Source organism: Phalacrocorax aristotelis, chromosome 3, assembly GCF_949628215.1.
Source record: "Phalacrocorax aristotelis chromosome 3, bGulAri2.1, whole genome shotgun sequence".
NCBI classification, from domain to species: domain Eukaryota; kingdom Metazoa; phylum Chordata; class Aves; order Suliformes; family Phalacrocoracidae; genus Phalacrocorax; species Phalacrocorax aristotelis.
In genome coordinates this window covers 120685734-120700822 of record NC_134278.1, presented here as the reverse complement: position 1 = coordinate 120700822, position 15089 = coordinate 120685734, and the positions used below count along the sequence as shown (strand labels likewise).

Genomic DNA, 15089 nt, shown 5'->3' with positions numbered 1-15089 from the left:
TTTCTTGAGGCACTGGATCTAAATATGCAGTGCTTTCAAAAGACCAGTGTGTTTCTTCCCTCGCAATAGCCAAGAAACAGCTTTTTGTGTAGTGTTAAATTTTCAGCTGCACCAGGTAGCAGAGCCGGTGGTACAGAGAAGAAGGCAGGACTGCACAGCAGAGGAAGGCCTGGCCATCTCTGGTGTCAGCAGCCCACCTTGGAACAGTTTAAGCTACATGTGGAGCTGAACAGCAAAGCAGAGTGGCTTGGTACCAACAGACAGAGCAGCCCTCGCTTGCCAGTAACAACTGCTACAGATGGACCAGGACAAGAGCCTTCGGAAACTACCTCGGCAGAACATCCTTAGGGAGGTGCTGAATTCATCTCACTGAAGGTCTGTGGTAGCCATCAACCTAAAGTGGTTATCATTCAACCGCCTATTCAATGTATTTCTTAGGACAGGCTATCACATCTTTTGCAGGTCCTTGCTTCCCCACAAGGCTACATAAAAAGGCTTAGTATAGTATAGGAATAACTTACATGACCAAGAGGTGCTAAAGGTAGGAAATTCCATGTTTGTGTGATGGCTTCTTTCTTCTAGGGACTACAGCCCAAATTGTTTCAGAAGTGACAAGATCCTTGTATGTAGGTTCAGACCCCTCCAGAAAGTGCTCTGTGTGATGAAGGAAATAAGCACTGGAAAAGTCACTAAGACAGGTTCCTGTCTGCACTGTGTGACATGAGTGCCTTTGGTCTGCTGCCCCATGTCCCGTACATGGCGGCCTCTTTCCTGCTGCTGGACTGAAAAGAGTTTTGCCTGGCCTGATCTTTAAACACAGAAGTGAAGGGTGATGGGACAGAACACGGATTGCTGCCAAAGACCTGTCCAAACCATTACCAAGCTGGCAATTTCAGGGTGGAGCGGACAGGCATGCAGCTTCACAGCAACGGATGCTGACCTTATTGATCAACACTAATAAAAATAAGGGCTGCATAAATATAGGAAAAGTTCGAACTGCTGAGCATGAATGTTGGCCAGCATGCTATGGTGGATAAAATCAAGCATGCATGGGCAGCTTCCATCAAGGGTCTCCAGCTCCAGATCACATAATTAAGGAAAGAAGCATCTTTCTATATCAGTCGTATTGTTTAGGGTCAGAACACCAAGGCAGCAATCCCAAACGCATATGCAGGGTGCCTGGCTTCCAAGAACGGCATAGTGTCCCTGTCAATGGAGGAAGGCATGTCGGCGCAGGACACGCTGGCAGGATATGACAGAAGATACTCCGGGATGTGCCTCTGCTGGGCCACTTGTACCAAGGTCGGTCCAGCCCTTGTAGCAAATTGTGTCGGCAAGGCCGTGGGCGTATTTCAGCAGCTCTCACACTCCCTGTACAATCACCCTCACAGACCTGACAGTACCGCATGCCCGCACAGCCTCACCCCACTTTATCAACTAACAGGCTAAAACTGCATTTTAGCTAGCTAGGACAAGTTACCCACATTTTTATTTGAATCCAAGATGTGAAAAAGAGCACTCTACTTCCAGAGCCTTCAAAACACATCAGGAGAAAACCAGCCGAACTGTGAGGCCTGCGCTTCTAGAGCCCTGCCCTCCGCGAGAACTGGAGGACATCGCCCCGCGCGCCCTGACATCTCAGGTCCCTACGGGCCTCGAAGGACAGTGAGCTGCACGCTTGGGGCCATCCCAAAGCGTCGTGTCAGCGGCCCCTCCGCTTTTAAACTAAAGAGGCTCTAGCTCAAGCGTCTTCAGTGATTCAATGTTTGTCATTGCTAATAAAATGCAATTACATTTTCTAAACCAACTAAGATAAAAACATACATTACAAACTCTTCCAAGGAGGGATTATGCCAGTGTTTTCACATTTTGTAGCAAATGTCCTGTTTGCAGCACTACAGACATAATATACATCAGCTTTAAAAAGGCTAAACCACTCACCACCCAAGCGACATTTGCTGTTCTTTTTAAAACAGAGAGTAAATGTACTCAATCAGTGTGTTCTATTAATTCCAAGCTTTGCCTGCAAAGTCTACAAAGGTGATAAAACAATGACAGATTTGGGACTGCTGGGAAGGACAGAGACTTTGCTTCTAATCCATCAGAGATTTAAAATAGTTTATGGAAATGTACAATAGTGCTTTTCAACTAGTGATACATGGAAATTGATTATGTGTAAAAGTACAATATTTCCAAAATCCTGAAAACACTTAATAACAGAAAACTCAAATTGTCTTAAATTTCAGTGTGTTAAAAAGATTTTATTCAGCATAGGATTAAAAAAAAAAACCACATAAATAATATTAAACAAGGTCTGAACATATCTTATTGCTCCCAGGAAAGTAATGTGTTTCAAGACACACTCATCATTGCTAAGATGGAAAAGGTCCTAAGTTGAACCTACCCTGTAATTCCCTACTTAGCAGGTTGTTTTCTTGCTGCGAAATGGATTTTTACAGTATCTTTCAGAGCTATAAAACTCTGTCCCATGTTCCTGAGCACTATTTACCTCTTCAGATATTACTACAGGAACAATTATATATCTAAGGCATCATTTCCAGTATGTCTACCTGATTTGGCACAGGACTTACTCCTTCTGAACCCACTAGTGTTTTGCCTAATTTAGTTGTAAATGTCCCACACGAGGTAATTTTCAAGAAACAATTCTTCCTCCACCTCCTTCCCCCTGCCAGGGGGGTACTCTTCTCCCAGTTGCACGTTGCCTTTTCCTTGTCCTCGTCCTGTTCCAGCACTCTGGATGTATCCTGCAGACACTGACCCTCTCCCACCCTCTGCGATTTCGGTACTGTTCAGGCTATCTACGCCCTGTCAGGGCTCCCATAATCTCCTTCTCCCACTAGGTGCTACTCACTAAGCATGCTTACGTCTGTTAGTCCTGTTATTACTATTTCAGCTTTTAATAACTGAGCTCAGCCAGGCTGGGGCCGCCCGGCTGAGGCAGGGCCTCTCTTCGAGGATTTATGGCACACCCCTGAGCAGGGACCTGGTTTCACACCCGTCCCCAGCGCGCCGTTCCGTGCCACGGAGCGCCGAGACCAGAGAGCAGCAGGGGGGCGCACGGAGCCCCTGTGTCGCCCATCCCGCGCACACCGGGCCGGGGACACGGGTGACGGGGCTCCGTCCCTGCGGGGGCGCCAGACCCGCCTCCCGCAGCAGCAGCAAACCCGACACCCCCGGGCGGTGGCGGCGGCGCGCGCCTGGGGCCGGCTGAGCGCGAGCGCCAGCGCCGCGCTCCCTTCCCCCGCCCCCGCGCGCGCTCGCCCGCGCGCGCCCCCTGCTCCGTGACCCATTTCACCGAACAAAGGATTTTGCTGGAATCTCAGCCCGAGACCTAAAATGGCGCCGGCGCGCTCGCCCGCCCCCTCCCCCGCCGGCACCATAGAGAAGGGGCGGGCCGGGGCGGATTGAGCGGCCCCTCCGCCTGCCCTCTCTAGGCGGCCCGTAGTCCGGGCTCGCTGGTTCACGGGCCGCGCTGTCACATCATGGCGGGCGAGGGCGACTCTGAGCCGAGGAAGGTAATGGAGGGCGGGAGGGAGGGAGCAACGGCCCTTCCCGCCCGCAGCCCGCCCCCCTCACCAGAGCGTGAGGTCCCCTAGCCTTCCCCTGGCTTGAGACGGGCGGCTGAAGGAGCCGTGCCCCGGCGGTCCCGCCGGGCTTCGCGCTGTGGGCGGCGGGGCGGCCCTCGGGGCATCCCTTCAGAGGCAGGGGTCGGCGGAGCCTTTCGCGTGTTTTAACGTTTCACCGCCCGCGCCGCTGGAGCGCAGCCGGGCGTTGGGATGAGGAGGAAGAGGAGGAGGAGGAGGAGGATGATGATGATGGGGAGGAGGAGGAGGAGGAGCTGGAGCTGGAGCTGGAGCTGGAGCTGCGCGGCCGCCCGGGTCCCCGCGCCCACGCGTGTCAGCGCCCGCGGAAGCAGAAGGGGAGGCCTGTTATGGGGGCAGGAGAGGTTATCGCAAAGCAGTGTGAACCCCCGCTGGTTTGGCTCGCGAGGAAACAATTAGGGAACAATACATGGAAACCGATGGCAGGACCGAGGCTCTGTAGGGCCAGGTGGGTGGGGTGGGGGCTCTGTGTTCATTTTTCCATAGAACCCCCTTACGGGCCTCTGTCTCTGTGGGTGAAACATTGTCCTGACGCTTGGCCTTCATAACGCCTGTAGTTAGCAATGGTTGCAGTCATAACGAGGGATTTCAAGTATAGCAACAGGTGAAATACTATTTTAAAAGGATACATCATGCTGCATGGATGTGGCAGGGATACCTTCTTAGCCAACAACAGCAACGTATCAAGTGACCTCTTCCATATGACAGTACTTGAGATTACTCATCAGGAGGCTAGACCAACATAGACCAAATCCTTCTTGTCTTATTTGTACAGAGGGATTATGTGGACACAGCTGATGGTCGTCCAGAGGGAACATAGATAAAATTATTGATGGGGATTTCCATACTTTAATACAAATCCAGATGTTGTCAGATACTTGCCATCCCTGTTGCCACAGTCAGACATGTTTCAGGATGACTCGTCTCACAAAGTTGTCAGCCCTCCACAAACAGTTGACTATACTACTCCATCTTCAAAATCTACTTTGTCCAAGTCAAATAGCTTGACAAAAAATTAAAACGACTTAAAAATAATCTTTTGATATTTTAGTTGATAGAGTTGCACTTGTGATATTTAACAGTCTAAGGACTTAAACACAATAGAAGACAAATTCTAATACTGTCCCTAACAAAAGAATTACTACCAGAAAGATGTGCCGATGTTACTATGGTGCAGCCACTTTAACCCTGACCCATGTCATCTTGGGGCCTTTTTGCATGTACTTTCTCACTCCTGCTTGTGGCGCCAATGTGCATTTGCAAGGATGTTTGTCAGGTAAGAGTTGCATTCAAGTTAGAAGACTTGGGTTATGCGGAAGCCAATGTAGGCATCTCTGAAATGAAAACCATACTTGTCAATTCACAGCTGGGTTTATGAATGCCACATATAATTACCATTTGAAAATTAAATAGAAAACTGATAGAGGTAAGCTAGAGTAAGTTATAAATTTGAGGCAGAGTATGAAATAATTTGAATAATTTCTACCAGTAGGTTCGTGTAAAAACTCTGGTTGTATATAGAATTTCTGTGCACAGCCCCTGCCTGTATGTAGGATGAGGTTAAAACTTACTGGTTCATAAATGCTTTTATTCCGTGTTCAGTATAAGGTTCTCCTTATACTGTGCATTCTCCAGTAATTCCACTTTTTTTTTAAGCACGTTTGCTTTTTCAGATATTAAAATTACATGGCATAACTAACTACATAATTGTTTGTAACCTTACCTGTTTGTTGTGATGTATGTTGGTTTTGAACAACGATCCTGGATTGCTAAGGATTTTCTCCCTTCCTTTTTTGGGGAATGTAAAGGAAAAAATGAAATAGTTCTTTTATATGATTCAATAGAAAGGATGGATTGACAGGTTTGTACAAAATTATGTTTCCTATATCAGTAGTTAACTCCTCCAGAACCATTCCTGATACAGTTGCAAGTGTTCACATTTGCTCACATATAACCCTGGAAGCAGGAAATCCACAAGTGTTTATTTTTGACATCTAAGGTAACAAGTCAGTTTTACAATGAAGTTGGCATCATAGACTTCTACAAAAGTACTTTTTTAAATTTATGGTGTGTTTTTTTTTCTTTCAGTCCTTTAAGCTCCTAGGATTTCTTGACGTTAAAAGTGTCCCATGTGCACGAGAATCAGTGCTCTATGGCTCCCTGGGTTCTTTAGTTGTGGGCCTTGGACATTTTTTAGCAACTAGTAAGTACTTATTCCTTCTGGGTTTTATATATTTATTTGCAAGGAAAAATTAATTCCTGTTTGCTCTTAGTTTTTATTAATAATGGGAACTCATCCAAGGTTTTGTCTCTAATTTTTTGGAGGATTTTTGTTTTTCTTTCAGGTAGAGTTAGAAGATCTTGTGACTTTGCAGTTGGCGGCTTTATTTGTACGATGTTAGGATACTGGTATGTAAAACTCTTCTTGAATTTTGACAGATACGTTGGCTGCTTTGTACAGCCAACAACAGTGACCTTTGACACTGTTTTTGAAACTCCATAAAAAACTTTCATAGCGAAGTGTCCTCTTCCTTCTCCCCAAAATATTTTTTTTCTATAGGAGAAGAGTTCCATGCCTTTGAATCTTTATGGTAATATTTTTTTAAAAACCTGCTATTGGCTCTTGAATCCTAAGAGATCAAACCACCCAGTTATTTCCATCTTTCTTAATTCCTTCTTTTTCCCTTCACATATGCCATCCTTCTGTCCTAATTATAATGGCAGCATAGTAAATGGTCATGAAATTAAGATCCAAATTATAGAAATTAGCATTTTCTATTGGACTGGTTTATCCTGCTCCTCAGTGGCTGCATAATGTTTGCCTTAAAGAAATAGCAGTTTCCCTAATATTTTCATTATGCATCATTTCATAATGAATTTTGCTAGCATTATTATATGTGGTTTCAACTTTTTAACTCGCTGAATAACTCTTGATTTGATACTGTCACTCATAAAGCAGGGAATCATGTTTTCTTTTCATCCTCTCCTCTAGGTTTTACTGCAGGTACAACTTGGCCCAACACAGGATCCAGCAAAGAATGCTTAAAGAAGGAATGAGAAACAAAATTTTATTTGAAGGCAGTTCCCTTGACCCAGAAAGAAAACAAACTGGCAATGAAAGAAGCGATTCATAGTCTGCTATACAGGAATCTGTGGTCTAATACAGTTTTGGGAGAAGGTGGTCCAAAAATGGCAGTCTTCCCTGTAAATGTGCCTAAAACTGATAAATTATGCTGGTTTTCCTAGCAAATCTGAGCAAGAAAGTCATAGTGAATCTGTTAAGTCAGTACACAGGCCTTTCTTTTTTTCATACTTGTACGGATGTGTATGACTATGTACACAGTTGGGAACGACCTCCTGTTGAACACCTGGGAACTGACATGTTCTGATACAGGGTCTCAGGATTAATGACAGTGTTTTGGGGCTGCTTTAACTTCCGTCATAAACAGAATGGTTTGTTTTACCAAACTTGTAATTACATCTCATTTAAATACAGGAAAATATTTTCATCGGCTGCTCTCTGAGTAAATTTATCCCTCCATGCTACTGTTAATTGCGGTGTTTGTAAAACAGGAATATTTAAGCAGTAAGTGAAGGCTTTGCTGGTGCAAAGTGGGTGGTATCAGTAGCCTTTGTTAGATTTCAGCTGCAGGATAACTTCAGATAACTTATATACACTGTGAATTTGAGGGTTTTCCATTTTTGTTCTGTCTGTGTGAAACTAAGAATAAAATCGCACTTCAGAAGCAGTCCAAGCTATGTAAGCAATACTCTTTCTTGATTAAGAATCTTGCTGTTCTATTTAAGATGCTTCCTTACAATTGGTGGAATAATAATTTACATTATTTGTAAGTAGCAATGGTCAGTAGGGTTGGTTAGTTTTCTTTTTTTAAGAAAAGGCATGTCCTACTTGTCTGTTTCACTGTACATTTTCAGTTGAAATAAATACCACTATATAATTTCAAGGAAACCATCTTATTTGGGAAGATGTTAGATCTAATTATGTATTGGTAAAAAGCTGAGTGATGGCATAATACTCCTTGCTTGCTTCTGTCCACACCAGTGACACAATGTAGTTACTTTTTTTACAAAATGATTTATCATATATTAGGCTGTAAGCACTTTTTGGTGTAAAGGCAAAAGTAGTCCTTTCCCTCCACCCTGTACATGGTCTGAGAGAGAGTTTGCAATCTGTTGTTAACTCAAGTAGGTGTGGGAGGTTTGGGAGTCTGGATGTAAACAGCAGCATTGCTCTACTTACTTCATTTGGAACTATACATGAAAGCACTAAACAAACATGCTATTTACACTAAGATAATTAAACTTTTACACTCTGTGGATTAGCCTCTTACAAGAAGAAAACAAACCTATATACTTCTTCCCTTTTTTTCCCTCTATTCCTCCTGTTTCTTCTGGAGGAAACAATAAAGGTAAATTTTATGGAGGACATTCAGTTCAATAGTTCTACGTAAAAAGTCTCCAGAAAACATGAGTTAGCGCAATGAAAAACTTTGTCCTCACTGCAAAATCCAAACTCAGAAGTTAACTGGTAGCTGACTCTAATTCAGAAAAGAATGTTTCCCCTGGTTCTGTGCTGAGGGGGGAGGCTCCTTCCCTTCGGATGGGGTAGGTGGTGGTGTCTCGTAAAGCCCCTGGCGCGGCAATGGGAAACCGAGCGGGCCGTGAGCAAGGACTTAGCAAGCTCCTATTTTAGTACATGGTTGAGTTCTTTCCTATCTGACCTAAGAAAAGGAACTGCAGCCTAAGCAGGGGGTCTTTGGGCTGCGAGGTCATAGTTCAGCTGGAGAGTTAGGGAACAAAAGCAGGGAGATGAAAATTTACCCTTTGGAGAGAATGCTGTTTTGTACTGATGGGAAAGAAGTTAGCCTGTGCGTAATGGCGTCCTTCAGAATGCACAAGTACTATGACTACGGTGAGAAAAAACCCAGAATCATCATGATACTGTGTAAATCAAAAAACGTGGGGGAAACTGCAGCATTAGATCCTCTCTGGTGTTAATCGGTGTTGGTTTAAGCTACTGCATTTAAGGACATTTAGCTCAATAGCTGCTTAACTACAGTATTGGCAATTCTGGCCAATAACTATGACATTCTAGATGCATCTGCTTTGTGTAGATAACTGATCTAATACTTCTGCCTCACTGTGCAAAATGTGAAATGAGTATGCCAGATGTTAACAGAAAAATAGGGAACAAGGCAATACGCAGGCAGGCTGGCCTGCATGCTTGAGCTTCGTCGTCTCATAAAAGTTGAGGTGGAATTGAGCTAACCAAAAGTCAGAGCCTGTGCTGAAGGGGGCGGGGGAATAAGGCAAGGAAGCCGTGATCAGGACTCTTTGGCATGATGGGGGGGGCGGTCTGCAGTAGCAGAGGGAAGAATGCTTGTGGTTAAATAGGCAAGGAAAAAAGCCTGCCGTTATGGAGTGCTGGCTACAGCAGCTCCTGCGCCAGCTATGGGAGGTGGATTGAAGATGGCCAGTGGGTTACAAACCCCTGTTGAAAGGGCGAGGGACAGGACGGAATCTCAAAGCTATTAGTTGTCATAAATTAGGATACAGTCACTAGAAAATAAAAATTGTAGCAACTTAATAGGAGTAATTTTAACATTTGAAAACAATTTCCTAACTTTTTTTTAATTAGTGAGCTGTATCCCTATTAATGCTAATTTTTTAAATCTAAATCATTGTTGGAAACACAGCGTGCATCTGTGTTTTATTATTGGACTTGGTATCTTTAAGTATCACTACTAAGGACAGATGTGATAGTTCTTGCTTTATGGAGGTTCAAAGTATTCCTCAAATTAAAATATATCAGACAGTTACTAGAAAGAAAGATAAATAGTAATTTCGAAGGTGTTTGGTTTTCAGTGCTCTGAATGAGCCTTAAAAAGGCGAGAACAAAGTATAGCAACTTTAAAGTTGCTAAAATCTTGTTTATTTTGCTGACAGTTATGTTACTTGGTCACTAAGTGGTGACTGACAAGCACACTTAGGTGTTATACCTGAAGTTAGTAAGACCCTCCCTTAAAGCAATCTAAACCACCACCAAAATAAATAGGTGGGTTTATGGCCCCGTTTGCTCCTCCTCACCTTAGTCTTCCCACTCCCTGCAGTAGTGATGCTCTTGGGATGAGGCGTTTGCCAGCCCCCTCCACAGAAGCGCCCACTCGGGGCTCCCGACAGCGACCGGGGCGCGAGGGCCTGCATCCTCCGAGCCCTTCAGGAAGGGAAGTCACTGTCAAGGCAACAGGCAGAAACGCAGCAACATGAGGTTAATTGCCAGCTCCGTTACTGGAGGTGGTGCGATCAGATCGCCTTGGCTCTTCAGTGCCTTTGGCTAAAGCAAATGTAACCCTTCGGCCATTGACAGCTGCGATGGGCCCAAAACCCAGGAACTTGTTTTGAAGTTGACAGAGTTGAATTGCAGAGGCAATTACAGCTGTCAGGCCGAGCTTGTCATCTACGCCTTTACCCAAGCAGAGGTTTTGAGGAGACGTGTTGGCATTGCCTTCTCGCTGCATTTTGCAGGCTTCCAGGCTATTTTGTGTGTCACCAGCACCCCCTCCAACTCCCCGAGTGCTGCAAGGGAAAGGTCACCTCCTGTCATTCACAAATGAGCCTGGCTTTTGGTAGGGTGATTTTTTGGGGGGCAGGGGGAGTACATTTGTTATTTCTTGTGTAAGCAACCCAGGTAACAATGAAGCACTGTGTGACCTTGGTTGTCATGAGCTCCCAAGTGAAAAATTTCCTCCAGCTCAGCAGACTAATTCTCATACTTCTCTCATTCCTCTGTGCAGGCGTTCAGCTCAAGAACTCAGTGGTTACCAGTGAATGTTGTTTGGTTTGCTCCATTTAAAGTTTGAAACAAATATGTTATTGCCTTGAAAAACTGATCAAAGCAGTGTCTTTACAGCATATCCATGTGATCAAGATGATGATCTTTTGGTGATTTTTTTTTAATTAGAAGAACCAAGAACTAATTAGATGTCAGAAGTGGAGCTGAGTTTTAGTTAATGTGACTCAAGGCCTTGGAACATACATCCTTCTTATGCTTAAAATGAAAATATTGCATGACGCAAGTATGGCTGTTAAACCCTGCAGTGGGGGCGGGGGAGCGAGCTGGTGCAAAGAAGGACAGAGGAGAGAAGGTAGAGCCTTGGATGAGACAACGTGAGTAAAACACAGACTTCTATTCATGGCTACCAAACCCCTGACTAAGACTGTTCGTAGGCCACCATGTTTTCACGCGCTATTTTTTTCTGTGTGGGCCTGTGGTTTGCCTGAGAGCCATCCAGCAGTGGGTCTGCCTGTTCCTGCGGGAAGAGGTCACAGCATCCCTGTATCTGCTCATTTTAAAGATTAAGAGCAGTTCGTTCTGAGGAGGATGTTTTACTCCTTGCAGCTTTTGTCATCTGTCACGAGCAAGGCTGCGTCACAGGCCTCAACGCCCCTGCACGTGCCAGGAGCCCACTGGCAGTACACGAAATGTACAGTGGGAGCAGACGATTGCCACTGCAGGGCTCTCTCTTCAGACTGGCCACAGTTCCAAAAATACCCAGCCTGTATATTGTGGTCATCTATTTAACAGAACCAAAGATTCCCCTTCGCTGTCTTCATACTTGAAAGAAAATTAAACCCATGCTTTGCGCATTTTTTAAACTTGTTCATTTTGTCAAAAGCTGTTACAAAGAGCAGCAGATGTGCTCTCAGCCAGCGTGGCTTCTCTCCCCGGACAAGATCCTCGTCTCTCCTACTTATGGCAAACGGCTTGTGATCAGCTCTGGTGGTCACAGTGTGCATTTATCCTCGAGGCGTCTGGGCCTTCAAGCCCATGTATAGATGCATGACAAGTTTTCACAGTTCACCTACAAGCTTTACAACTCTGGCTGATATTCATGCTTTCCATCGCCCAGGTCAAGAGTTCTTGTCACCTTTACCTTTGCCAGGTGGCCAAACCCAATGAGAGATCTATCTCCATGGCCTCATCACTGTGACACTTTGCACAGATGCTGTGGAAATCGGGTAAGGTATCTACCCAGCCCCTTTGCCCATGGTTCCTTCGCCTGAGCAAATTTGCAGCCAGGGTGCCCACAATTCTCACCAACAGAACATTTAGGATACATTACTTAAGCAATTAAAGGGAAACTGTCATCCCCTTCCCTGTCAGGAAATACCTAGGCTCTGGATGAGATAGTAGCAACCACACTGAAGATGTAAAGCCAGTAACTGATTTATTATTGGGCAGCTACATTATCACAAATGGCTGTTGCAGGAGTCCTTCATAGAGCAAATACAAAGGAAAAAAAATTTCAATGGCCTGTTCATCGAAATAGAGGGGGTGGTACTCTGCTCAGGCCCACAATGAAATCTGGACCAGTGATGATCACGTACTGTGCTTAGAATGCATTCATCCAACACTTGGAGCCCTCAAGGGTCCCCCTGAGGCAGCACTGGGAGGCCATGACAGAACTTGTTTGACTCTGTTTCTTAGCTCTGATAGTATCCAAGTGCCATGTTCTTCCGTAACTGCCTACTCAGATTCCCAGATGGATAAAAAGAGCTCAGCCCTTTCTTCCGAAGCCTCAAAAACTCCCTTTGAGCCGGTACTGCAGAGGGTTTCTTAGCCCCGCTAACAAGCATGGTGGTCCTCACCACCCCAAAAGCTAGTCAGCATTCACCATTTCTAGTCACCATTTTTGATATCTGCGTTAACCCTTCTACAGGAGACACTGTCACCCACATGTGCACTCTCAAGATCATCTGAGATGCATCTTGAGGACATCTAAGTGGGTCACAGAGCGACCACCTGCCGCACAGCCAGCAAGCCGCTCCCTTGGAATAGCGTTCAGCTCAAGCAGAGTGGAGGGTGCCCCCCACGTGCACATGTTAAGTACGTGGACGCAGGCATGTGGCCACACTCCCCGCACTTCAGCAATGCTCTGAGAACTGCAAGGCTGAGAGACACCAGAAACCACAGCCCAGTATTAAATCGCATACTCCCAGTATGGCAGTAAACCTGACAAAATTCAGAGGAGTTCAGTTACTGATACATCAGCCACACCACCCGTCTAGTGGTGAGCTCCAGTGGGATCCACATGAATTGGAAAGTTTAAGGCACAGCCACCCTTCAAGGAGGAACCCATGCACTCCCTCCCTTCCCCCACCAGCCTTTCAGTTGCTTTCAGAGAATAATTTTCACTGGTTTGTTCTGGAACTAGAGAAGGATACTTATATTCAGTACTTGCTGGATAATACACCTTTCAAAGAAGTAAGTATCTATCAAAGCAAGCTCATTCCCGAAAACTCTCCTCTTTGTTTTCTGTGCTAGGATCTGCCAAAACAAACCGCTGGGGTCTCTCGTTTCCCTTCCACGGGTGTTTCCTTAAAGGAAAAAAATAAAAAGGGGCTGGCCAACTGCCAAGTTGCGGAGGCACATAAATATCCTGGGGCTGTGGCAACACGGCTGCCGAAGCAGCAGCAGCAGCCCCCTCCCGAGAATGTCCAGCAGCAGCTGGGGACACACTGGGTTTTTGGAAGTGTCTCTTTCCTAGCCTCCACCTTCTCCACCGCCAAACAGACCATGGAGTTTCCTCAACGCTGAGCAGAGCTGTGCTCAGCACGTTGCCCTGCAGACGGGAGCCCTGGATTACAGAGATTCCTTCCACCTCCTCCCTTCCTTCAGAGGAAGCAGCTCCTACCACAGCCACGTACGGGAGCCAGCCGGTCAGCTCGAGCGCCAGCAGCCGGCGTGGCGCTCGGTGGCCCCTGCTCCACGCAGGAGATACTTCTCTCTAAAAAAGGGGCAGGAGAGTTCATACAAAAGCTGTGACTGAAGGAATGTCTTAGGTCTGGAAACCAAATGCGCTTTGTGACGTTTAAGTGTTGTGTTCTCCAACATGTAAGTACTGAAATAGTTCTTATTGCACTATCACAGCCGCTTTCTCCGAGGTCTCTCAGCGCAAACGGAGAATACACAAGACATTTAACTTGCACAACTATTGTCTAATATTTCTTTTTGAGATGCTTGGCTTACTATTTAACAATTTAATAAATGATCTTTTAAAAAATATATTATCATTATTATTACATAACAGAGTGTGCGCTAGGGGCTGGGAAGCAGCTAGCTGAATAGCCGCCCTGCTGCAAAGGATAGGACTTACAGTGGACGCCAAGTTGGACATGGACCAAGAGAGTGTTCTCACTGCAAATAAGGCAAAGCACAGTCTGGGTTCCATCAGGAAGTATCCGGCCAAGAAATCCAGGGATGCACTTTTCCGTCAGTACGTGACACTGCTGAGGCAGTGCATCCAATGTTGCTGTCCAGCTTTGGGCCTCTCGGTCAACAAGGATGTCGACAAACCACAGAGGCTCCACTGAACGGCTCCCAGGTGTTCAGGGAGTTCAAACACATGTCCTCTGGAAAAATGGTGGAAGGATTTGGACTTAGTCTGAGGAGGAGCAGGCTGTGGGGTGACCTAATAACTGCCTGACAATGCAGGACAAAGATGGAGCCTCTTGGTAGTTGCAGATGATGTGGCAGGGGCAATGGCTACAAACTCTAGCTTGGGAGCTTCCAACCAGGCAGCAGGACTAACTGTTCCACTACGAGGGCAGGGCAGCACTGGAATAGGTTGCCCAGAGTGGCTGTGTAATTTCCACCCTTGCAAGTTTTCAAGCTTCCACTAGACAAAGCCCTGGCTGACCTGAGCACCAGTGCCAGTTCTGCTGCAAGCGGGAGGCTGGACCACATCTCCAGAAGGCCTTGCAGACAACATTTCTGCAATTCTGCGACCTAATGAGAGTGAAAAATCTGCAAAACCTGAGGCAGAAAAAGCCACACGCAGTGCAGAGGACCACCCACGTACCAATGTCGCATTTTGCTTTTAGGAATTCATTTGCTGTGCTGCAGTGCTCCCAGGCTGGGCTGGAGGCCCCACAGCACCCCAGGTGCTCTGACAGCAGCAGGGAGCACAAAGCAGGGAAGACAAAGTGTGCACAGCAAGGAGCTGCCAGGCTTTGGGTATGTAGCTCTGCTGCTCACAACCTGCATGTGATGCTGCATGTGGATCTGCCTCTGCTAGCTCAACTATTTCCAAATCTTGCCGACGTGAGCAAACTCCAAGTGTCATTTCTTTCAGAAAAAAATTACAGTAAATCCCTCCAATGAGGCTTACTCATTTCCTCTCCCCCATCTCTTACTACCTTGTCACCACAAAGACAAAAGTCTTTTTATAATACAAGGCCTTATCTTATCAACTTGCTCAACAGCCCCACAAAGTTGAAAGTTCAGCAGAGCCCACACCTGAATAGGTTACATGGAGACTAAAGAAGGGAATCTCTCACTCGGTAAACAATCACTGGTATTTTAAGCATGCATTTACCTACAAGGAGATCTTCAGTATTATTCTGGGCACACTGGCACCATTTCAGAAGGGTGCTCCATCAGTG

The 15089-nt window shown here is 45.8% G+C and overlaps 1 protein-coding gene across 1 annotated transcript; it reads left to right on the top strand.

The window, feature by feature from the left end:
- Window positions 1-3225: 3225 nt before the first annotated feature.
- Window positions 3226-7372, top strand: COX20 (cytochrome c oxidase assembly factor COX20). Its single transcript, XM_075089366.1, has 4 exons — window positions 3226-3536; window positions 5712-5826; window positions 5969-6032; window positions 6616-7372. The coding sequence occupies exons 1-4, from the start codon at window positions 3504-3506 to the stop codon at window positions 6755-6757; spliced, it is 354 nt and encodes a 117-aa protein (XP_074945467.1). The 5' UTR covers window positions 3226-3503; the 3' UTR covers window positions 6758-7372.
- The last annotated feature ends 7717 nt before the right edge of the window (window positions 7373-15089 follow it).